Source organism: Hemitrygon akajei, unplaced genomic scaffold, assembly GCF_048418815.1.
Source record: "Hemitrygon akajei unplaced genomic scaffold, sHemAka1.3 Scf000071, whole genome shotgun sequence".
Classification (NCBI taxonomy): Eukaryota; Metazoa; Chordata; class Chondrichthyes; order Myliobatiformes; family Dasyatidae; genus Hemitrygon; species Hemitrygon akajei.
Genome location: NW_027331957.1, coordinates 2855551 through 2880970, shown reverse-complemented (window position 1 = coordinate 2880970; position 25420 = coordinate 2855551). Strand labels below are relative to the sequence as shown.

Below are 25420 nucleotides of genomic sequence, written 5' to 3'. Positions count from 1 at the left end.
TGAGAACACTCCGTGAACACCTAAACACTCTCTCGGCATTCACATTTTTTGCAGTATTTATTAGTTTTTCCAATTTGCGTTAATTGTACATCTTTGTTCCGTGCAGAGGTCGTGATCGAGTTGTACACGACCTCAGTGAGGCCGCACTTGGAGGTCGGTGTTATGTTCTGTTCACCCTCCTGTAGGAAAGATGCCACTGAGCTGGAAAGAGTACAGAGGGAGATTTACGAGGATGTTGCCGTGTATCGAGGTCCTGAGATACGGAGAGAAGGCACTTAGTTCCTTGGAGCGTGGGTATGAAGCCATCAGTGGCACTGATAGTGTGAACGAACGCTGTCTTTTTCCCTTGGGTTGGGGAATTGTGAGCCAGACTGCAACAGAATTGAGGTGAGAGTGTGTAAAGAGAACGGAGAGCGGAGAGGCTGATAATGGAGTCGGAGTGAAGGGAAGAGAAATTGGGAGAAGCGGAATGAAATGCCGAGAAGGGGAGGAAGAGAAGAGGAGTAGAAAGCGAGAGTAAAAGGGGGGATCGGGGGAGTTTGGGGCCTGGAATGAAGAAGAGTGGTCGAGGTGTGGAGACGGAGATTATTGGGGGAGAGAATCTAGAAGAGGAGGAATCTAGGGTAGGAGGGAGGGGAAGGGAGGTTGGGAGGGGATGCAAGGATGCGGGTTTGGGAGAGGGGTAGATTGATTGGAGAGAAGTGGGGTGTAATCAGTTTATTGTATTCGGCCCGACAGGCTGTTGACAGAGAGCTTGGATCTCTTCAGGAATATCCGGGTATAAATGTGCAGACTTCTCGCAGATGAATCTGTATTTACTGTTGCAACTGTAACTCCGACTGGAAGAGCCGCACTTACTGCAGCTGGGCGATCCATAGTACATCTTGTACAAAAGATAAGAGACCACATTCCTATCAAAGAGAGTTAGACAATGTCAACAGAGTCAAAACAGATCCAGCAGACAACTGGAGATAGTCGCCAAACTAATCCCACTAATCTGTGTTCTCCCCACAGTCCCTTGACAGCCTCTAAACTAATCCCATGATACCGCGCTCTTCCCACAGCCCCAAACCCTTTGCCGCTCTCCTGTACAATACAGAGTCAGTTCACAAATTAATCCCACTTCCCCACCCTCTCATGACAACCCCGCATCAGTCAACAAACTAATCCCCCCGCCCTCTGTCAGTCACTAAACCTATCCCACTGCCCCATGTCCTCGTGTCAGACTCCGAACTAATCCCACTGCCCGAATCTCTCCTCACGGCCTCGTGTCACTCCGACACCACCGACCTGTAACAGTGCAAACCTCACCCGTCTCTGCATTTTCCAATCCAGTAAGTTCTGTATGCATAGCCGATAGATGTGGAAACAAATTCCTGTGAAATTAAATCCATTCTATTAATATGAATTGAACGCCCTGGGAAATGTTTCACTGCTAATGTAATGGTTTCTCTGTAGCAGCAAAGTGTGTTTGTGTTATGACGAGAGATAACGGGGGCTTTGGAATGTGTGGCGTTCCATGATGGGAGGGGTTTTCTTTCCTCTGAGCCCGAGAGCGAGGGACTCGTGGGCTTTTGTTCGCCAGAAGATGGAGAGAGACGATGCCAAAACGGGGTAATCGTAGACTGCTGGTCTGAGCGGACTTGGAATGGGGTCGGCAGTCGACCACGCCCGGGGGAAATCGATGGAGAACGGACGACAGGAAAACAGTGAGCTCCGAGGAGCGGATTAGACAGGGAGCAACAACGAACTCGTCAGCATGTTCCGTTAAAATGGGACCTTTTTCTATTTCTTTGCTACACTAACTCAATAGTCAAATGAAGAATCATAAAGCCCAATCGTTTCATTGCAAATGATGCATTGTCGTGGGATTGACGTGTACCCGGGCAGCACATCAATACAAACGAGATCCCTCAGATTGTCCGGGTCAGAGGCACTATCGCACTCCACCCCCACTCCAACACCCCCCCCCCCCCCCATCGTGACTCCCAAACAAACGCATGCTGATCGAACCTGATGGTTACATGCAGCCTCTTTCCATCCCTGACTTCGGGGAAAATGTGAAGAGAAGGGACGCAGATGGTATCACCCCATGTGTGATCCCAGGAGAGTGTGATGCGCCGGTGTGGAGGGAGATTTTCTCTGTGTCTGACCCCAGGAGTGTGTGATGGGACAGTGTGGAGGGAGGTTTACTTGTGACTGACCCCGGGAGTGTGTGATGGGACGGTGTGGAGGGGGTTTTACTCGGTGTCTGTCCCCGGGAGTGTGTGATGGAGCGGTGTGGAGGGAGATTCACTCTGTGTCTGTCCCCGGGTGTGTGTGATGGGACTGTGTGGAGGGAGATTCACTCTGAGTTTGACCCCGGGAGTGTGTGATGGGATGGTGTGGAGGAACTTTTACGCTGTGTCTGACCCCGGGAGTGTGCGATGGGACTGTGTGGAGGGAGATTCACTCTGTGTCTGACACCGTGAGTGTGTGAAGTGACGGTGTGGAGGGAGATTCAATCTGTGTCTGTCCCCGGGAGTGTGTGATGGGACGGTGTGGAGGGAGATTCACTCTGTGTCTGACCCCGGGAGTGTGCGATGGGACGGTGTGGAGGGAGTTTTTCTCTGTGTCTAACCCCGGGAGTGTGTGATGGGACAGTGTGGAGGGAGATTCACTCTGTGTCTGACCCCGGGAGTGTGTGATGGGACGGTGTGGAAAGAGTTTTACTCGGTGTCTATCCCCGGGAGTGTGTGATGGGACGGTGTGGAGGGAGTTATACTCTGTGTCAGTCCCCGGGAGTGTGTGATGGAACGGTGTGGAGGAACTTTTACTCTGTGTCTAACCCCGGGAGTGTGTGATGGGACAGTGTGGAGGGAGATTTACTCTGTGTCTGACCCCGGGAGTGTGTGATGGAGCGGTGTGGAGGGAGATTCACTCTGTGTCTGTCCCCGGGAGTGTGTGATGGGACGGTGTGGAGGGAGATTCACTCTGTGTCTGACCCCGGGAGTGTGCGATGGGACGGTGTGGAGGGAGTTTTTCTCTGTGTCTAACCCCGGGAATGTGTGATGGGACAGTGTGGAGGGAGATGCACACTGCGTCTGTCCCTGGGAGTGTGTGATGGAACAGTGTGGAGGGAATTTCACTCTGTGTCTGTCCCCGGGAGTGTGTGATGGAACGGTGTGGAGGGAGTTTTACCAGTGTCTATCCCCGGGAGTGTGTGATGGGACGGTGTGGAGGGAGTTATACTCTGTGTCAGTCCCCGGGAGTGTGTGATGGAACGGTGTGGAGGAACTTTTACTCTGTGTCTAACCCCGGGAGTGTGTGATGGGACAGTGTGGAGGGAGATTTACTCTGTGTCTGACCCCGGGAGTGTGTGATGGGACAGTGTGGAGGGAGATTTACTCTGTGTCTGACCCCGGGAGTGTGTGATGGGACGGTGTGGAAAGAGTTTTACTCGGTGTCTGACCTCAGGAGTGTGTGATGGGACGGTGTGGAGGGAGATGCACACTGCGTCTGTCCCTGGGAGTGTGTGATGGAACAGTGTGGAGGGAATTTCACTCTGTGTCTGTCCCCGGGAGTGTGTGATGGAACGGTGTGGAGGGAGTTTTACCAGTGTCTATCCCCGGGAGTGTGTGATGGGACGGTGTGGAGGGAGTTTTACTCGGTGTCTATCCCCGGGAGTGTGTGATGGGACGGTGTGGAGGGAGATTCACTCCGTGTCTGACACCGTGAGTGTGTGATGGAACGGTGTGGAATGATTGAATCTATATTAGAGCCCGGGAGTTTCTTGTTCTTCTCCTCACCTTTTCCTGGTTTGAATTTATTTCGAGGAGCCTTGCATCAATGTTTGAACAATGATGCCTCGCCCCATCATAAGATTTCTCCAAGGTGGATATAAAATAGCACCGAACGTCATTTTCGATCCAGTTCTGAGGACATTTTTGCTCTGTAAATCAGGAACAAAGGAACAGTGAATCTACCTCCAGACCTCCCATTGCACTAGCTGGGATCAGGAAAAAAATCAATCTCCGTCCAGAGCCTGTCATCCCGGTTTCGGAGGGCAGATGGCGCTGCTTTCACAACATCCTGACACACATTCCAGCAGTCAGACAGAGTGTAAAGCTCCTCCCACACCGTCCCATCACAGACTCCCGGGATCAGACACAGAGTGAAGCTCCTTCCACACCGTCCCATCACACACCCCTAGGGTCAGACACAGAGTGAATCTCCCTCCATACCGTCCCATCACACTCTCCCGGGATCAGACACAGAGTGAATCTCCCTCCATACCGTCCCATCACACTCTCCCGGGGTCAGACACAGATTGAAGCTCCCTCCACACCGTCCCATCACACACTCCCGGGGTCAGATGCAGTGTGAAGCACAGTCCACACTGTCCCATCACGCACTCTTTGAGACAGAGATAGAATGAATCCCTATCCGCACCATCCCATCACATACTCCCGGAGTCACACACAGAATGAAGCTCCCTTCACACCTTCCATTCACACGTACTGTAAATGCTAATAAGTGTGAGGTGCTAAATCTTGGAATGTATAATGAAAATAGGACATAAATTGTAAATGGTAGGGCATTGAGGAATGCAGTCGAAAGGAGAGATCTAGGTAAATGGTGCATGGTTCCCTGAAGGTGGAATCTCATGTGGATGGAGTGGTGAAGAAAGCTTTTGGTATGCTGGCCTTTATAAATCAGATCAATGAGTATAGGTGTTAGGATGAAATGTCAAAATTGTAGAAGGCATTGGTGTGGTCAAATTGGAGGTAATGTGTACAGTCCTGGTCACATAATTATAGGAAAGATGTCGACAAAATAGAGAGAGTGCAGTGAAGGTTTACTAGAATGTTACCTGGGTTTCAGCACCTAAGTTACAGGGAAAGTCTGAACAAGTTAGTACTTTATTCTTTGGAGCGCAGAATGTTGAGGGGGGACATGATAGATGTATTTAAAATTATGAGGTGGATAGATAGAGTTGACGTGGATAGGGTTTTTCCACTGAGAGTATGGGAGATTCAAACAAAAGAACATGAGTTGACTGTCAAGGGGCAAAAGTTTAGGGACATCACGAGAGGGAATTTCTTTACTTCGAGGGTGGTGGTTGTGTGGAACGACCTTCCAATAGAAGTGGTAGAGGCAGGTTAGATTTTATCAGTTAAAAAAAATCGGTATGTATATAGGCAGGAAAGACTGGGGGGTTATGTGCGGACTGCAGGAAGGCGGGACTAGGTGAGAGTAAGCTTTCGGCACCGACTAGATGGGCCAAGATGGCCAGTTTCCCTGCTGTAATTGTTGTATGTTATATATATTGCACTAAGATCAGGCACGGAGGTAACCTCCCTCTAAACCGTCCCATCACTAACCTCCATGGCCGGACAAAACTGACACCGTCCCATTACACTTTCCTGGGGTCGGAAAAAATGTGAATCTCCCTCCACACCATCCCATCATACACTTCCGGGGTCAGACACAGAGTGAAGCTCCCTCCACACCATCCCATCACACAATTCCGGCGTCAGACACAGAGTGAATCTCCCTCCACACCATCCCATCACACACTCCCGGGGTCAGACACAGAGTGAAGCTCCCTCCACACCGTCCCATCACACACTCCCGGGGTCAGACACAGAGTGAAATTCCCTACACACCGTCCCATCACACACTCCCCGGGACAGACACAGAGTGAATCTAACTCCACACCGTCCCATCACGAACTCACGGGGATAGATTCAGGATGTTACTCCTTCCTCACCGTGTTATCACACAATCCCTGGGTCGGAGAACAGTATTTATTTCGCTTAGCAACGTCCAATCACACACACACCCTTGGTCAGACCCAGTGTGAATCTCTCTCTCCAAGGCACCATGACACACTCCAGCGGTCAGACACGGAAGGAAACTCCCTCAGGCCGAACTCCAAATGCCAGAGTGATTCGCCCTCTACAGCTTCTCAACACACCACAGAGCGAAGTGTCAGACACAGAGGGAAACTGGTTCCACACGATCGCATCACACACTCCCGAGTCTAACACCGTGTGAATATCCCTCGTTACGTCCCATCACACACATCCTGAGTGAAGCTCTCCACACCATCCCATCACACCCCTCTCTGTTCTCACACAAAGCAAATTTCCGCCCATAGCCTCACACTCCCGGGGTCAGAGACAGAGTGAATCTCCCTCCACACCGTCACATCACACACTCCCGGAGTCAGACACAGAGTGAATCTCCCTCCACACCGTCACATCACACACTCCCGGGGTCAGACACAGAGTGAATCTCCATCCACACCGTCACATCACACACTCCCGGGGTCAGACACAGAGTGAATCTCCATCCACACCGTCCCATCACATACCCCCGGGGTCAGACACAGTGTGAATCTCCCTCCACAGCGTCCCATCACACACTCCTGGATTCAGTGATCGGGTGAAACTTCCTACTCGCAGCCCCATCACACACCCGCCGGGTCAAACACAGAGTGAATCACCCTCCATACTATCTCTTCACACACTCCCGATGTCAAGCACAGAGTGACGCTTCCTCTCTCCATGCCTGTCCTGTGATGAGGAGCGTGTGAAAGAGGGGAATGATGTCTCACCTCTTCTGCTGGTCAACAATTCACAAATTTGAACCTTGGCTTGATTGACAGATCTGTACTTCGTTTCCATCTCAGTGAACTGGTGACGGAGATCGCTGTGCATTCGGTTAAGATCGGACAGATTAGAGTTGAGAGCAGAAAGCTTGGATTGAAGGTCTGAGTTTAACTCATTGTAACTTCGGTCGGAGATGATCTTAGACTGACGAATCTGTGACACTGAGAGAGATGGTGAGGGAAGTTTAGTGTTTGCAGTGACACGTTAGTCAGCGTCACGCAGCCGGACGTGTCACAGAGAGTTTTGTGTCAGTGCCACGGTGAAGGGTGTCACAGTGAAGGATGTGCCGCATGCACAGTGAGAGGCTTCGGCGCCACAGTGAGGGGTGTGTTTGCGTCACGCTAAGGGGTATATCAATGTCCTGGTGAATGTTTTGTTTTTACCATGGGGGTCTGAGGCAGTATCGTGCGGTGCATGCTCGAGTTACTGAGGAGCTTGTCTGTGCCACATTGTGGCAGTTTACGTGTCCTGGCCAGAGGTGTCGGCGATCACAATAAAGTGTATCTCGATGTCAAGGCGAGGAAAATGTCAGTGTGATGGGCGCTGTGGTGTCACGGTATGAGGAGAATCTGTGTCATGGTGTGGGGTGTGCTGAACTCATGGAGCGGGACATGTCTCTGTCACGGTCAGAGAAATGTCATGGCCACGGTGTGTGTGAGAGTTCACGATGAGGTTTGCGTCGGTGTCACGGAGAGGACTATGTTGGTGTCATCGATAATTTAGGTGTCTGTATCACGTTAAGGGGTTTGCCTGTGTCAGGGTGAGGTGAGGGTAATTGCCTCAGTGAGCGGTGCATCGGTGTTATGTTGAGGGGCAATACTGTCTCGGTAAGTAGTGTTACAGTGACTTCTGGGTCTTTGTTACGATGTGGTGTGGAGCGGATCACGTTGAGGAGCGTGAAGGTGTCACGGTGTACGGTACCTCAGTGTCACGGTGAAGAGAGTGTCGGTGTCACTGTGAGGTGTGTTTCGGTGTCGCCTTGAGGAGATTATCAGTGACACGGTCAGGGGCATGTCGATTTCACAGTGAGTAGTGCTTTGCGGTCAGTGTGACTGCCACGTGTGTGTCACGGCGATAGTTGTGTCAGTGTCGCGGTTAGGAGTGTATCTGTGTCTCGTTGAAGGTCGTGACCGTGACAGCGTTGTTGATGTTATGGTGAATGTCGTGACTGTGTCAGGATGAGTCCTGATTGTGTTACGGGAAAGGCCGGGTATTTATCATGGTTCGGGGTGTGTCCGTGTTGTGGTGATGTGTTTTAGTCGGTGTTACGGTAAGCGGCGTGTCGGCGTCACTGTGGTGTTTTACAATAACAATACATTCCACTCTCTTTATTTATGGTCTGACTCCACCCGGAGCCCGTTCCACTCACCATGGATCGAGAATCCGGCCACTATCACGATCAGGGCGGACGTAACTAGGCAGAGTAGGCAGATCAGACGGTGCGGTCTATTTCCGATCTTCACATTCGACTCCTGTTCATGCGCAGCTGTGGCGAGACCACAGGACCATGAGACCATAAGATAAAGTGGCAGAAGTAGGCCATTCGGGCCATCGGGTCTACTCACTCGTGCAATCATGGGCTGATCCAATTCTGCCAGTCATCCCCACTCCCATGCCTTCGTCCCATACCCTTTGATTCCCTGGCTAATCAAGAACCCATCTCTCTGTGCATTAAATGCCTCAAATGACTTGGCCTCCACAGCCGCACGTGGCAACAATTTCCACAGATTTACCACCGTCTGACTCAAGTAATTTCTCTGCATCTCCGTTCTAAATGGACATCCTTAAATCCTGAATTTGTGTCCTCTTGCCTTAGACTATCCTACCATTGGAAATAACTTCCAATATTTAATCTCTTCAGGCTTTTTAACGTTTCTATAAATTCCGCCCACCCCCCAAACTCCTGAACGTCAGGGAATAAGCCCGAGAGCTGCCAGACTGTCCTGATACGGTAACCCTTTCATTCCCGGAATCATTCCCGTGAATCTCTCTGGACCTTCTGTAATGTCAGCATATTCTATTAAAAATAAGGAGAACACAAGATCACCTTTCGGGTATCTTGCACAAAGATTCATTTGCGACATTCCTACTGTATATTTTCCTGCAATCAGCTGTTACCAATTAACCATATAAACATACACCTATTACACCACGGAACAATTTCGTCTCGGCCCTTCTAGTCCGTGCTGAAAGCTTACACTCAGTCCCACCGACCTGCACACATCCAGTCACCACCATTCATTTCCTGTCCATATGCCGATCCATTTTTTTAATGACAATATCGAACCTGCCTCTATCACTTCTACTGGAAGCTCGTTCCACACAGCCGCAACTCTCTGGGTAAAGAAGTTCCCTCTCGTGTTACCCCCAAAATTTTGCCTCTTAACTCTCAACATGTTCTCTTCTTTGAATCTCCCCTACCCTCAATGGAAATAAAAGCCTATCCGCGTCAACTCTATCTATCCCCCACATAATTTTAAATACCTCTATCAAGTCCCCCCTCAACCTTCTACGCTCCAAAGAATAAAGACCTAACTTGCTCAACCTTTCCCTGTAACTTAGGTGCTGAAACCCCGGTAACATTCTAGTAAATCTCCTCTGTACTCTCTACATTTTGTTGACAATTTCCCCATAATTCGGTGACCATAAATGCACACAATACTCCAAATTTGGCCTTTACCAAAGCCTTTTACAATTTTATCATTACATCCCACTCCTATATCTGATTCAATGATCTAATTTATAAAGTTCAGCTTCTTGGCTGTGCCGAACCATTTCTCCGCCTAGTCCCACTGACCTGCACCTGGCCCATATCCCTCCATACCCCTCTCATCCATGTAGCCGTCCAAGTTTTTCTTAAATGTTAAAAGTGAGCCCGCATTCACCACTTCATCTGGCAGCTGATTCCACACTCCCACCACTCTCTGCGTGAAGAAGCCCCCCCCCCCCCCCGATGTTCCCTTTAAACTTTTCCCCCTTCACCCTTAACCCATGTCCTCTGGTTTTTTCTCTCCCCTGACCTCAGTGGAAAAAGCCTGCTTGCATTCCCTCTATCTATACCCATCATAATTTTATACACCTCTATCAAAACTCCCCTCAGTTTCTCAAGTCCTAGCAACATCCTTGTAAACCTTCTCCGCACTCTTTCAACCTTATCAATATAACGATATAACAATCACAGCACGGAAACAGGCCATCTCGGCCCTTCTAGTCCGTGCCGAACGCTTACTCTCACCGAGTCCCACCGACTTGCACTCAGTCCATAACCCTCCGGTCCTTTCCTGTACATATACCTATCCAATTTTGCTTTAAATGACAATACCGAACCTGCCTCTAACACTTCTACTGGAAGCTCGTTCCACACAGCTACCACTCTCTGAGTAAAGAAAGTCCCCCTCGTGTTACCAGTAAACTTTTCCCTCCTAACTCTCAACTCATGTCCTCTTGTTTGAATCTCCCCTACTCTCAATGGAAAAAGCCAATCCACGTCAACTCCATCTATCCCCCTCGTAATTTTAAATACCTCTATCAAGTCCCACCTCATCCTTCTACGCTACGTATAATAAAGAGCAAACTTGTTCAAACTTTCCCTGTAACTTAGGTGCTGAAACCTAGGTAACATTCTAGTAAATCTCCTCTGCACTCTCTCTATTTTGTTGACATCTTTCCTATAATTCAGTGATCAGAACTGTACACAATACTCCAAATTCGGCCTCGCCAATGCCTTGTACAATTTTAACATTACATCCCAACTCCTATACTCAGTGCTCTGATTTATAAAGGCCAGCATACCAAAAGCTTTTTTCACCACTCTATCCACATGAGATTCCACCTTCAGGGAACTATGCATCATTATTACTAGATCACTCTGTTCTACTACATTCTTCAATGCCCTACCATTTACCATGTATGCCCTGTTTTGATTAGTCCTACGAAAATGTACCACTTCACACTTATCAGCATTAAACTCCATCTGTCATCTTTTAGCCCAATCTTCTAACTGGCCTAAATCTCTCAGCAAGCTTTGAAAACGTACTTCGTTATGCACATCGCCACCTATCTTAGTATCCTCTCCAATTTACCACACCATGAAATTACAGATCCCCGAGGCACAGTACAGATCCCTGGGACACACGACTAGTCACCAGCCTCATACCTGACAAACAATTATCCGCCACTACCCTCTAGCATCTCCCATCCAGCCACTGTTGAATCCATTTCACTACTCCCATATTAATACCTAACGATTGAACTTCCCTAACCAGCCTTCCGTGCCGATCCTTGTGATGTCCATATATACAACAACCACTATAAATCCATGTTGTCTGTTCCTAATCAGACACTGTCTACCCAGATAATTATATATACCATCTCTAAGAACACACTTCATTAATTTACCCAACATGACGTCAAACGTACAGGCCTATAATTGTTAGGATTACTCTCAGATCACTTTTTAGACAATGGAACAACATGAGCAATACGCCAATTCTCCGGCATCATCCGCTTTTCTAATGACAGCTGAAATATTTCTGTCAGAGCCCCTGCTATTTCTACACTAATCTCCCTCAAGGTGCTAGGGAACATCTTGTCAGGTTTAGGAGATTTATCCACTTTTATATTTCGTAAAAGCGCAGGTACTTCCTCTTCTTTAATTATCATAGTTTCTATAATTACCCGAATTGTTCCCTTTACATTACACAACCAATATCTTTCCTTAGTGAATACCGAAGAAAAGAAATTGTTCTCTTTTGGCTCCTCACATAGCTGTCCACTCTGATTCTCTAAGGACCATTTTTATCCCTCATTATACTTTTGCTATTAATGTAACTGAAGAACCCTTTGGATTTATTTTCACCTTACTTGCCAAAGCAACTTTGTATCTTCTTTTACCTTTTCTAATTTGTTTTTAAAATTCTATTTACATTCTTTATATTCCTGGAGCACCTTATTGCACCATGCTTCCTGTATTTATTGTTGCCTGTATTTATTGTAGATCTCCCTCTTTTTTCCAAACCACGTTTCCAATATCCCTTGAAAACCACGGTTCTCTCAAATGTTACCCTATCCTTTCAACTAAACAGGAACACAAAGATTCTGTACACTCAAAATTTCATCTTTAAATGACTTCTATTTCTCTATTATATCTTCCCATTAAACAAATTGCCCCAACCCACTCCTTCTAAATCTTTTCGGATCTCCTCAAAGTTAACCTTTCTGCAATCAAAAATCTCAACCCTGGTTCCAGTCCTATCCCTCTACAAAATTGTATTGAAACTAATGGCATTGTGATCACTGGACCCGAAATTCTCCCCAACACCTACCTCCGACACATGACCAAACTCATTCCCTAACAGCAGATCCAGAACTGCCCCTCCTCTGGTTGGTACCTCTATGTATTGCGGCAAGAAATCATCCTGCACACATTTTTCAAACTCCAAACCATCCAGCTGTTTTACAGAATGGGCTTCCCATTTTATGCGTGGAAAATTAAAATCTCCCACAATCACAGCCCTTTCTTACCATCAATATCTGCTATCTCCTTAGAAATTTGCTCCTGCAATTCTAGCTCCTCATTAGTTGTTCTATAATACACCCCTACAAACGTTACTACACCTTTCCCATCCCCAACCCCAACCAAATAGTCTCCGTAGACGAGCCCTCTAATCTATCCTGCCAGAGCACCACTGTAATATTTTCTCTGACCACTTCCCCTTCTTGTCCCTATGATTCTATTACACCTGAAGCAACGAAATGCAGGAATATTTAGTTGCCAATCACAACCCTCCTGCAACCATGTTTGGCTAATAGCGACAACATCATATTTCTAGGTACAATCCATGCTCTAAACTCATCCACCTTACTTACAATGCTCCTAGCATTAAAGTAAATGTATTTACAAAACACTCCACCTCTTACTCTCTCTTTATCACTAACTGTGCAAACAACTTTGCTATCTTCTTTTTCTTCCTTCTCGAATACATCTGTTCCCAAACTCTGGTTCCCCTCCCCACTGGCCTCTAGTTTGAATCCACTGGAGCCTGTCTAGCAAATCTGACTGCAAGAATATTTGTCCCCCTCTAGTTCAGATGTAACCGTCCCGCCAGAACAGGTCCCACGTACCCTGCAAAACTGCCCAATTATCTATGAATCTGAAGCTCTCCCTCCTACACCATGTCTTCAGCCACGTGTTGATCTGCACTATCTTACTATTTCTAAACCCACCTGCACGTGGCACTGGTAACAATCCTGAGATTGCTATCCTGGAGGTCCTGTCCTTTAACTTGGCGCGTCACTCCTTAAACTTATCTTTCAGGACCTCCTCACACTTCTTTCCCATGTCATTGGTCCCTACATGGACCGCGACATCCGGCTGCTCACCCTCCCGCTTGAGAATACTGAGAACTTGATACGAGATATGGCGGTCCCTGGCACCAGGGAGGAAACAGACCATCCGGTATTCTCGATCACTTCCACAGAACCTCTTATCTGTCCCTCTAACTACCGAATCCCATATCACTACTGCTCTCCTCTTTTCCCTCTTTACCTTCTGAGCTGAGCGTCAAGCCTCGGTGCCAGAGACGCAAGCACTGCAACTTGTACCTGGTAGGTTGTCGCTACCAACATTATCCAAAACTGTGTACTTATTATTGATGGGAATGGCCACAGGAGTGCTCTGCTCATTCTGTCTATTCCCTTTCCCTCTCCTGACAGTCACCCAGCTACCTCTCTCCTGACTCCTAGGGGTGACTATCTCCCGTTAACTCCTGTTTATTTCTGCCTCTGCCTCCCGAATGATCCGAAGTTCATCCAGCTCCAGCTCTAGTTCCCTTACTTGGTTTTTCAGGAATTGATTCCGAGTTCCTGCCAGATAGCTTCATATTTCCCCTTACTCCAATTAAACGCTTTCCTAACGTGTCTGTCCCGTCCCTCTACAATGTTAGTTTAAAGGAGATAGAATTGTGGGCACGGACCCCAAGATCCCTCTGATCCTCCGCACTGCCAAGAGAGTTTCAATTAACACTATATTCCGCCTGCATATTAGACCGAGAAAAATGGACTACCTCACGCTTATCCCGCTTATATAAGACCAGGGAAGACACAAGCAATCTCCCAGATGTATGGATGGGCCAAGGACATAGGGTAACAGAGGAAATGAAACAGATTGACATTAGGAAGGAAACGGTGATGAGTAGACTGATGGGACTGAAGGCTGACAAATCCCCAGGTCGAGATGGTCTGCATCCTAGTGTACTGAAGGAGGTGGTTCTGGAAATTGCAGATGCATTGGTAACATTTTCCAATGTTCCTTAGATTCAGGATCAGTTCCTGAGGATTGGAGATTGGCTAATATTATCCCACTTTTTAAGAAAGGCGGGAGGGGGAAAACAGAGAACTATCGTCCTCTCAGCCTAACATCAGTAGTAGGGAAGATGCTAGAGTCCATTATTAAAGATGAAATAGTGGCATATCTAAATAGCAGTGATAGGATTGGGCCGAGCCAGCATGGATTTACCAAGGGCATATCATGCTTGACTAATCTATTGGAGTTTTTCGAGGATGTAACCAGGAAGTTAGACCAGGGAGATCCAGTGGATGTAGTGTACCTCGATTTTCAGAAGGCCTTTGAAAATCTATTGTCTATTATCACGTTTGAACTCCATCTGCCACTTCTCCACCAAGTTTTGCACCCTATCAATGTCCCGTTTCAACCTCTGACAGCCCTGCATATTGTTAACAAAACCCCCAACCTTTGTGTCATCCGCACATTTACTCACCCATCACACCACTTCCTGATCCTTGGCATTTATAAAAGTAACGAAGAGAAGCGTTCCGAAAACAGACGCCTGAGGCACACCACTGGTCACCGGCCTCCATGCAAGGCTTACTGAGTACGTCAGGACGCATGGGATCCAAGGAGACATTGCGTTGTGGATCCAGAACTGGCTTTCCAACAGAAGGCAAAGAGTGGTTTTAGACGAGCTATATTCTGCAGGAAGGTTGGTCACCTGTGGTGTTCCTCAAAGATCTGTTCAGGGACCCCTTCTCTTCGAGTGTTCCACAAATGAACTTGATGAGAAGCTTGAAGGGTGGGCTGGTAAACGACGATGAAACGAAGGATAGGGATGTTGTGGATAGTGTGGAGGGCTGTCAGAGGGTACAGCGAGAGATCCATAGGATGCAATACTGGACGAAGATGTGGCAGATGGAGTTCAGCCCAGATAAGTGTCAGGTGGTTCATCTTGGTAGGTCAAAAAGGATGGCACAATATAGCATTAATGGTAAAACTCTTGGTAGTGTGGAGGGTCAGAGGGATCTTGGAACCCAATTCCATAGGACGCTCAAAGCAGTTGCGAGTTGCGCATGTTGTTTCTGTCATTGAGTAGGCATTAGGTATATTAGCCTTCATCAACCATGCCATTGAATTCAATAACCGAGAGGCGATGTTACAGCTATATATGAACCTGATCAGGAACCACTTGGAGTATTGTGCACAGTTCAGAGACCTGGATGATATCACCTAGTTTTCTAAACCTTCCGTAAGCTTCTCTGTTCTTCATGACGAGATCCTGAAGAGCCTTTCTATACCACGGTTCCTGTACCATACCACACTTTCCCTGTCTCATTGGAACGCAACTCGGCCATGCGAATATTCCCTCAACATTTGCCACATTTCTGCCGTACATTTGAAGAAGTAAGTCTACGAATTTCGAAAAGAAAGTCTCAGAATCAGAACGGGAGTGCTGATGGAGCCACTTTGATTGTTTTTCTACTTATTTGGTTTAAGAGAGGCGGGATTGCGCAGGGCTGTGACGTCGGGCAGTGAAGCGAGGAATATTTAAAAGGAACGCAGCCTTATACAGCGGGCAGCGGAGTGAGCCGGGAGCAGAGTGAAACTTAAGGGCTTTGGCTCAACGGTCTTAGGCAGAAATGGGCGAGGCAAGGTAGGTTTAGTTTTCAATTTTGCGTGTTATTTGAGGAAAGGGGGAATTATGAGTGTGATGGCAGCTTGGTGTTCTAGGTGTCGAATAGGGGAGGTCCTGTAGTCTCCTAGCCTCCCGGACGTGCATATCTGCGCCAGGTGCGCCGAGCTGCAGCTCCTAAGGGGCCGTGTTAGGGAACTGGAGCTGCAGCTCGATGACTTTCGTCTGGCCAGGTGGTCTGGGCAGGTGGTCGCACAAGGCCCTGGGAGGCAGACAAGTGGGTCACGGTTAGGAGAGGGAAGGGGAAGGTTCAGGTACTAGAGAGTACCCGAGTGGCTGTACCTCTTGAAAATAAGTATTCCTGTTTTGAGTACTGTTGGGGGGGGGGGGGTCAGCCAACCTGGGGGAAGAAGATGTGGCCGTGCTTCCGGCAGAGATTCCGACCTAGCAGCTCAGAAATGTAGGGAAAGCAAGAGGAAGGCAGTAGTAATAGGGGACTCGATAGTTAGGGGGTCAGTTGGGCGATTCTGTGGACGCAGTCAGGAGACCCGGATAGTAGTTTGCCTCCCTGGTGCCAGGGTCCGGGATGTTTTTGATCGTGTCCAAGATTTCCTGAAATGGGAGGGTGAGGAGGAACCAGATGTCGTGGTACATGTAGGTACAAATGTCATTGATAGAACAAGGGAAGAGGTCCTGAAAGGAAAACAAAGGGAGTTAAGAAGGGCGTTGACAGGAAGGTCCGCAAAGGTAGTAATCTCGGGATTACTGCCAGTGCCACGCGGAAGTGAGAGATGGAATGGAATGAGGTGGAGGATAAATGCGAGTCTGAAGGATTGGAGCAGGGGGCAGTGTTAGATCTCCCTTTAAGAAATAGCATAGGCCAGGTGACGGAGGAATGTGTTGGGGAGCACTTCGGGTACAGTGATCACAATGCCATTAGATTCAATGTAATTATGGATAAGGATATTTCTGGCCCCAGGGTTTAGATTTTTGATTAGAGAAAGGCTGACTTTCAGGACATGAGAAATGATTTAGAGCGAGTGGATTGCAACAATTTGTTTTATGGGAAAGATGTAATAGAGAAATTGAGGTAATTTAAAATTGAAATTTCGAGGGTACAGTATTTTTATGTTCCTGTTCGGAGTAAAGGACCGGTTAACAGTTTGTGAAAGACGTGGTTTTTAAGGGATATTTGAAAACTGTTTCGGAAAAAGAGAAAGATCTACAATAAATATAGGCAGCATGGAGCAAATGATGTGCTCCAAAAATATAAATAATGTAAAAATAATCCTAAGAAAATAATTAGGAAAGCTATAAGGTTTCATTGGCAAATACTGTGAGAAGGAACCAAAGGTTTTCTGCAGTTATATTAATAGCAAAAAGGATAGTGAGGGATAAAACTGGTCCCTTAGATAATTAGAGTGGACAGCTACGCGTGGAGCCAAGAGATATGGGGGAGGTTTTGAACAATTTATTTTCTTCGGTATTCACTAAGGAGAAGGATATTGAATTGTGTAAGCTGAAGGGAACAAGTAGGGTAGTTATGGAAACTATGATGACTAAAGAAGAGGAAGTACTGGCGCTTTTAAAAAATATAAAAGTGGATAAGACTCCTGTGCCTGGCAGGATTATACCAAGGGCCATGAGGGAATTTAGTGTAGAAATAGCAGGGGAACTGTCAGAAATATTTCAAAGTGTCATTAGAAACGGCGGTGGTGCCGGAGGATTGGCGTATTGCTCATGTGCTTCTATTATGCAAAAACGGTTCTAAGAGTAAATCTTGCAATTATAGGCTTGTAGGTTTGACGTCAGTTGTGGTTAAATTAAAGAAAAGTATTTTAAGAGATTGTATATATAATTACCTGTATAGACAGTGTCTGATAAAGAATAGTCAACATAGATTTGTGTGTGGAAGGTCATGTTTGAAAAATATTATTGAATTTTTTGAAGAGGTTACTGGGAAAGTTGACGAGAGTAAAGCCGTGGATGTTGTCTATATGGACTTCAGTAAGGCCTTTGACAAGGTTCCACACTGAAGGTTAGTTAAGAATGTTCAATCGTTAGGTATTAATATTGAAGTATTAAAATGGGTTTAACAGGGGGTGGATGGGTGATGTCAGAGAGTAGTGGTGGTTAACTATGTCAGGTTGGATGCCGGTGACTAATGGTGTGCCTCAGGGTTCACTACTTGATCCAATGTTGTTTGTCATATACTTTAATGATCTGGATGATGGGGTGGTAAATTGGATTAGTACGTATGCAGGTGATACTAAAGTGGGTTGCGATGTGAATAATGGAGTCTGTTTTCAAAGCTTGCAGAAAGATTTAGGCAAGTTAGAAGAATGGGCTGAAAGATGGCAGATGGAATTTAATGCTGTTAAGTATGAGGTGCTACATTTTGGTTGGAATAGTCCCAATCGGACATACATGGTAAATGGAAGGGCATTGAAGAATGCAGCAGAACAGAGTGAATCTCCCTTCGCATCATCCCATCACATACTCCCGGAGTCAGACACAGACTGAACTTCACTCCACACCTTCCAGTCACAACTACTGTTAATGGTGATAAGTTTTGTTAAGAATAATGAAAATAGAACGTAGACGGTAAATGGTAGAGAATTGTGGAACGCAGTAGAACAGAGTGATCTAGGAATAATTGTCCATAGTTCCCCGAAGGTGGAATCTCATGTGGATAGGGTGGTGAAGAAAGCTTTTGGTATGCCGGCCTTTATAAATCATACCATTGAGTATAGGAGTTTGGATGTAATGTTAAAATTGTTCAAGGAATTGTGAGGATAAATTTGGGGTATTGTGTACAGTCCTCGTTTCCGAATTATAGGAAAGATGTCAACAAATTAGAGAGAGTACAGAGGAGATTTACTACAATGTTACCTGGGTTTCAGCACCTAAGTTACAGAGAGAGTTTGAACAAGTTAGGTCTTTAATCTTCGGAGCGTAGAAGGTTGAGCGGGGTCGATAGGGGTATTTAAATTTATGAAAGGGGTGCATAGAGCTGACGTCGATAGTTTTTTGTTCATTGATAGTAGGGGAGATTCAAACAAGAGGCATGAGTTGAGAGTTCAGGGGCGAAAGTATAGGGGTAACACAAGCGGGAACTTCATTACTCAGAGAGTGGTAGCTGTGTGGAACGGGCTTCCAGTAGAAGTGGTAGACGCAAGTTTGATATTGCCATTTAAAGTAAAATTGAATAGGTATATGGGCAGGAAAGGAATGGAGGCTTATGGGCTGAGTACGGGTGAGTGGGACAAGGTGAGAGTAAGCGTTAGGCACAGACTAGAAGGGCCGCGATGGCCTGTTTCCATGCTGTAGGTGTTACATGGTTATATATAGCTATATGATTTAGGGTTGAATTTCGATTCTCAGACAGAAAGCCCGTCACTAGCGATGTTCGCCAGGGGCTGGGTGATGGGATCAGTCGTCATTGTCAAATATATCGTCCATTCTTAGCAGATGATACAAGACACGGTTGGTACGACATTAACGTTTGTGGCGTGTTAAACAGTGGAGTCAGTTATCTCTTACTGTTGGATCTCGATTAGCAAGGGAAGAGGACCAAGCAGTAGAAGTATGGCCTATCATATTTCAGGAAGGGAAACCAGGGTATAACTTTCACAGTTTTCCGCAGGAACCCTGGGGTGTGCTGTAGAACAGAGGGTCCGGGCGCCCCGGTGAAGTCAGAGATAGGCGACAGCGTAAAGAAGGCACCTGACGCGCTCGCCTTCATCAGTCAGGACACCGAGTACAGGGTTAATGGGGTCACGTTGCAGTTGCACAAGTCGTCGCTGAGGCCGCACTTGGAGTACGGTGTTCAGTTCTGGTCGCCCTGCTGTAGGAAAGATGCCACTGAGCTGGGAAGAGAGCAGAGGGAGACTTTTGAGGATGTTTCCGGGACTCGCAGAACTCCGGTATGGAGATCAGTCAGGCTTTGGAACGGAGGGCTGACCTTTTAGAGGTGTATAAAACTAAGTGGGCACTGACAACGTGAATGCGCACTGTCATTTTTTTTTTCTGGGCCTGGGGAAGCGAGGACCAAAGCGCACATGTCAGAGATTAGCAGAAAGCGATTTAATCTGCGACACGTGACAACGCGCTGCCACAGGAAGCGGTCAATGCAGATGCATTATAACTGATACACTTGTGGGTGTAGCACGTGATACCTTCAGAGTGACGTCAATAATGTGAACTCTGACCTGCTTGTGCAGTCACTGACAGTTCGGCGGGACCCGAGGCGCTGGGAGGATCTTCATAATCATCGATGCGAATTTCGTCGTTCCGAAGGTTCAGCACTGAGTAGGTGGATGTTAGACCGTCTGGGAAAGAAAGAGAATGTGAGAGAGTGAAATACAATGAGGAGAGACCGGTAGAGAATGGGGTTTGAGGTCGAAGAGAGGGCAGAGAGAGGGGTAGAAAGCGAAGGGAGAGAGAGGGATAAGTGAGGGAGAAAGAAAGGGCCAAGAGGCAAAGAGAGTTGAGGGAGAGAGAAAGGGCCGAGAGTCAGGGAGAGTTGAGGAAGAGAAAAAGTGAGGAGAGGCAGGGAGAGTTGAGGGAGAGAGAAAGGGCCGAGAAGCATGGAGAGTTGAGGGAGAGAGGTTTGAGAGGGAAGACCACACAGGAAATACAGCGTGATTGGGACGGATGGCAGGGTGCAACAGGGTGATAGATGAGGCATATACGCGGGAATATCGGAAAGAATGGAGGGGAGAGAGAACAGGGTGAGAAAGTGTAGAGAGACTGATGGAGGGAGAATAGGGTGTGAGGTGATGTGTGAAGTGGGTGCAGTGTTGGATCTCCTGTTAGGGAATGATTGGTCAGGTGACGGAGCACTGATTTGGAACAGACAACATGGATTTGTGCGTGGAAGGTCATGTTTGACAACCCTTCCTGAATTTTTTGAAGAGGTTGCTCCGAAAGTTGACGAGGGTAAAGCAGTTGGGTTGTCTATATGGACAATAGTAAGGCCTTTGACAAGGTTCTGCATGGAGGTTTAGTTCGGGAGTTTTAATCTTTAGGTGTTAATATTGAAGTAGTAAACTGGATTCAACAGTGGCTGGATGGGTGATGTCAGAGAGTAGTGGTGGTGAACTATGTCAGGTTGGAGGCCGGTGACTACTGGTGTGCCTCAGGGTACACTACCTGGTCCAATGTTGTTTGTCATATACATTAATGTTCTGGATGATGGGGTGGTAAATTGGATTAGTAAGTATGCAGATGATACTAAAGTGGGTTGCGTTGTGGATAATGAAGTAGGTTTTCAAAAGCTTGCAGAGAGATTTAGGCAAGTTAGTAGAATGGGCTGAAAGATGGCAGATGGAGTTTAATGCTGTTAAGTATGAGGTGTTACATTTTGGTAGGAAATAGGAAGGGTTTCAACTCCTAAGTTACAGAGAAAGTTTGAACAAATTAGGCCTTTCTTCCTGGAGCGTAGAAGGTGGAGGGGGACTTGATAAAGGAATTCAAAATTATGAGGGGGATAGATAGAGTTGACGTTGATATGCTTTTTCCATTGAGAGTAGGGGAGATTCAAACAAGAGGACATGAAATAAGAGATAGGAGGCAAAAGTTGAGGGGTAACACGGGGGGGGCGAGAAATCTCTTTACTCAGAGAGTGTTAGCTGTGTGGAATGATCTTGCAGTAGATGTTGCAGAGGCTGGTTCCATATTGTCATTTAAAGTAACATTAGATACGTATATGGACAGGAAACGAATGGAGGGTTATGGGCTGAGTGCAGGTCGGTGGGGCTAGTTGCGATTTAGCGTTCGGCACGGTCTAGAAGGGCCTAGATGGCCGGTTAACGTGCTGTAATTGTTATACGCTTATCTGGTTACATGGAGAGGGATGAATGAGACAGCGACAGAGTCGGGGAGAGAAGGGGTGAGTGATGGGAGGGTAAAAGTGGGAGAGAGCGCGATCTTTGGGGGAGAGGAAGTGGGGGTGAACCGGGAGATAGACTGAGATAGGAGGGAGCGGAGGTGGAGGGACGCAATGAGCGGAGTGAGGGAAAGAGTGCACAAGGATAGCGAGAGCAGTAGAGAGGGCGAGTGTGATAGACAGAGAGCAGAGAGTGTGGGAAAGGGGTGAGTGGGGAAAGAGAAGTAGATAGAGGGGAAATGGCAACAGAGAGAGCAGGTGGCGTAGAAGGGGAGAGATGTGGAAAAGACAGAGAGTAGGTTTGGGAAAGGGGAGAGATCGTGAGAGGGAGGGTTATAAAAGGAAATCGTGGGCCAGGGAGGAAGAAAAGTGGATGAGAGAGGATTAGCGTTTGAGATATGTTGGGGGGTGGGGGAGGCAAGCAGGAGAGAGAGAGGCGAGAGAGTGATGAGAGAGTGGGTTAGAAAAGGGAGTGTTGTACACATTTTACAAAGTTCCCGTTCCTCACCGCCTCTTGCCACTCACCTCACTACTTGCCTTTCCTCCAAGGTGTTTCCTGCTCAGCGTCCATGCCACAGCACTCCCTGCTCTCGCACCACCCCCTCCCCACTACACAGCTCTCCCTCCCCAGCGCCCACAGTTTAACCGTCTGCACCGTTCTCCCACCACACAAAACATCTCATGGCATACTCTGCACCGACCCCACCCAGAGAAACTCCTCATCCCTTTCCTCAGGCCTCCCTCAAAACCGGTCCGCCTGTTGCTCTGCCCGCCCCTTCCCAGAGCGCTCCCTCCTCACCGACCCTCCCATAGAGCTCATACCTCATCCAGGCTCTCACGCATTGCCTCTGACTTATTGTCTAACAGGTAATAATTAGGGATAATGTTGTGCTTGCGATGAGATTTTTCGACAGGAAGAGACACATCAGCTGAACAGAGTCAAACCAACAAAGTGAAACTGACCTCCACCTGTCCGGACACGGGGAACAGAGAGGGTCTTGAAATGAATTTCCACGTACGATACATCAGGTTCATCTGGGGGTATAACAGTAAGAGTCAGAACCAGGGTGAGGCTCCCTACACACCGTCCCATCACACACTCCCGGGGTCAGACACAGAGTGAAGCTCCCTCCACACCGTCTCATCACACACTCCCGGGGTCAGACACAAAGTTATGCTTCCTCCGCACGTTCCCATCACACACTCCCGGGGTCAGTCACAAAGTTATGCTTCCTCCGCACGTTCCCATCACACACGCCCGTGCACAGAAACAGAGTGACGATCCCGCCGCTCCATTCCATTACACATCCCGCAGTGAGAAACAGTGTGAAGCTCCATCCAAACCGTCCCAGGAGGATGTGAATTTTTGAGAATGTGACTAAACACTTTGATGAAGGAAGAGCAGTAGATGGAGTTTAACGGATTTCAGCAAGGTATTTGATAAGGTAACCCATGCAAGACCTATTGTGAAAGTAAGGAGGCATGGTGTCAAACGTGACCGTGTTTTGTGTATCCAGAACTGGCTTTCCCAAAGAAGGAAGGAGTGGTTATAGAAGGGTCATCTTCTGCATTTGGGTCGGTCACCAGTGGAGTGCCTCAAGGATCTGCTTTGGGACCCATACTCTTTATGATGTTTAAAACTTACCTGGATGAAGAAGTGGAGGGGCGGGTTTGTAAGTTTGATGCTGACTAAAAGCTTGGAGATGTTGTGGATGGTGTGGAGGGCTGTCGTAGGTAACCGCGGGACATTGATAGGATGCAACACTGGGCAGAAGACTGCCAGATGTAGTTCAGCCCAGGTACGTGTGAGCTGGTTCACTTTGGTAGGTCAAATATGATGGCGGAATTTAACATTAATTGTAAGACTCTTGGGGCTGTGGAGGATCAGATGGATATTCGTGTCTGGATCCATAGGACGCTCAAAGGAGCAGCGAAAGTTGTCTCCGTGGTTTAAAAGCCGTATGGTGTATTGGCCTTCATCAATCGTGGAATTGAATTTCGGAGCCGAGGGGAAATGTTGCAGCTTTATAGGACACAGGTCAGACCCCATTTGGAGTACTGTGTTCATTTCTGCTCGACGTACTACAGGAAGGATGTGGAATCCATAGAAATGGTGCAGCGGACATTTACAAGGATGTTGCCTGGATTGGGGAGCATGCCTTATGAGAATAGGTTGATTGAACTAGGCCTCTTCTACTTGGAGTGTAGGAGGATGAGAGGTGACCCGATAGAGGTCTACAATGTAATGAGAAGAGATGATCGTGTGCACAGTCAGAGGTTTTTTTTTTGTTTTGTTTCCCCCCAGGGCTGAAATGGTTGCCACAAGAGGACACAGGTTTAAGGCGATGGGGAGTGGTTACAGAGTAGATATCTGGGCTAAGTGGTATTACGCAGAGTAGTGAGTGGGTGGAATGGACTGACGGTAACGGTGGTGGAGGCGGATAAGGTAGGGTCTTTTAAACGGTTTTTAGATAGGTACATTCAGCTGAGTGAAATAGTCGGTGAGCCTAGTAATTACTAATGTAAGGACGTATTTGGCACAACGTTGTGGGCCGAAGGACCGGCATTGAGGTGAAGGTTTTCGATGTTTCTATGTTTCTATCTTTCAATGAGACACTCCCGGGGACAGACACAGAGTGAAGGTCCATCTACACCGCCCCATTACACAGTCCTAAGGTCAGACACAGAGTGAATCTCCCTCCACACCGACCCGTCACACATTGCCGGTGTGAGTCACAGAGTGAAGCTCCCTCCACTCCGTCGCAGTACACTTTCCCGCGGTCAGACACAGAGTGAAGCTCCATCAACACCGTCCCATTACCAATTTCCGAGTTAGAAAGAAATTCAAACTCCCTCCATCCGTCTCTGCCCTACTCACCTCCCGATGGAGACGATGAGTCCTGTTTTTCGAGTGTCACATTCATGTAAGCCGCGCTGTCGTCCTTCCCGTCGAGGATCCTCTGCGTTTCTGAGCTCAGCGAGGGGAAGAAACTGTTGTCAGAGGAAGAGCGTTCTGACAAGGGGTTCAGAGCGACAGAAACAAACACCGGATGAGCAGCTGACCAACAGAGGAGCCGAGAGCAGGGGGCGGAAGTGCCGGACAGGATGGAGATTGCGGTTGCGAGAAGGGGTGGTCTGGAGAGATGAGAGCGGCGGGGGGAAGTGCAAGTGGGGAGATACAGAGGGAGGGGAGAGTGAGGGGGAGGTCAGGGTTTGGCGTAAAGAGAGGCGTGGGATACTGGGGTCAGAAAGTGGGAGCAGAATTAAAGAAGGGGAGGGCGAAAAGTGGGTTGAGAATGGGGAGAGAGGGGTAGAAATTGAGAGGGTAGATCCTTGGAGAGAAATTAGGGGAGAGAGTGAGAAAAGAGAGAGCGAGCTAATGGAGGAAAGCAAGAGAAAGAGAGAGAGATAGAAACGTAGAGGGAGGGCTAAGGAAGAGAGGGAGGAGAGAGGGGACGTCTGAGGGAAATGGAATATGGAAGATGGAAGGACATAGGAAGAGAAGATGGGAGAGATAAAGTAATGGAAGAGGGAGAAGAGTGAGTGATGACGAGTGTACAGCGATGGGAAGACGGACGGATATATTGTCACTCATGCAGAGCCTTTATTGTCCGAGAGATTTGCAAACAACCACCTCCCCCATTCCCTTTCCTAAACTCCACTTGATTCAGACCATCTGTGCACTTGAAACCACGGCAATAGGATAGACCCGCAACACCCACCGAAGTAACCGAGCCCCCTCCGATCGAGGAGATTTCAGAGCAACAAGTTGACCTTTTCTACTGCAGCACTTTTCAAAGAAACCTGGCATTTAGATATTGAAGATCATTGGAAACCAACACACGCTGAGCGGTGTTTGAGGTTTGACTCTCTTCACCTATTGGACCATAAGCTGGGAGTTCTTAGTATTTCAGAGAAGTATTGAAAGCGTGCGGCTACACTGACTGGGC

General features: G+C 47.6%; 1 protein-coding gene across 1 annotated transcript in view; it reads right to left on the bottom strand.

Moving 5' to 3' along the window:
- Positions 1-680: 680 nt before the first annotated feature.
- Positions 681-25420, bottom strand: part of LOC140722189 (uncharacterized) — a 33632-nt gene continuing 8892 nt past the window's right edge. Inside the window, exons 3-10 of the mRNA XM_073036981.1 lie at positions 24349-24461; positions 22434-22505; positions 19792-19911; positions 8026-8142; positions 6602-6817; positions 3789-3931; positions 1312-1376; positions 681-911 (exon numbers count right to left, since the gene is read on the bottom strand). Coding sequence (XP_072893082.1) covers positions 713-911; positions 1312-1376; positions 3789-3931; positions 6602-6817; positions 8026-8142; positions 19792-19911; positions 22434-22505; positions 24349-24461 — 1045 coding nt within the window. The 3' untranslated portion in view covers positions 681-712. The remainder of the gene's footprint in view (positions 912-1311; positions 1377-3788; positions 3932-6601; positions 6818-8025; positions 8143-19791; positions 19912-22433; positions 22506-24348; positions 24462-25420) is intronic.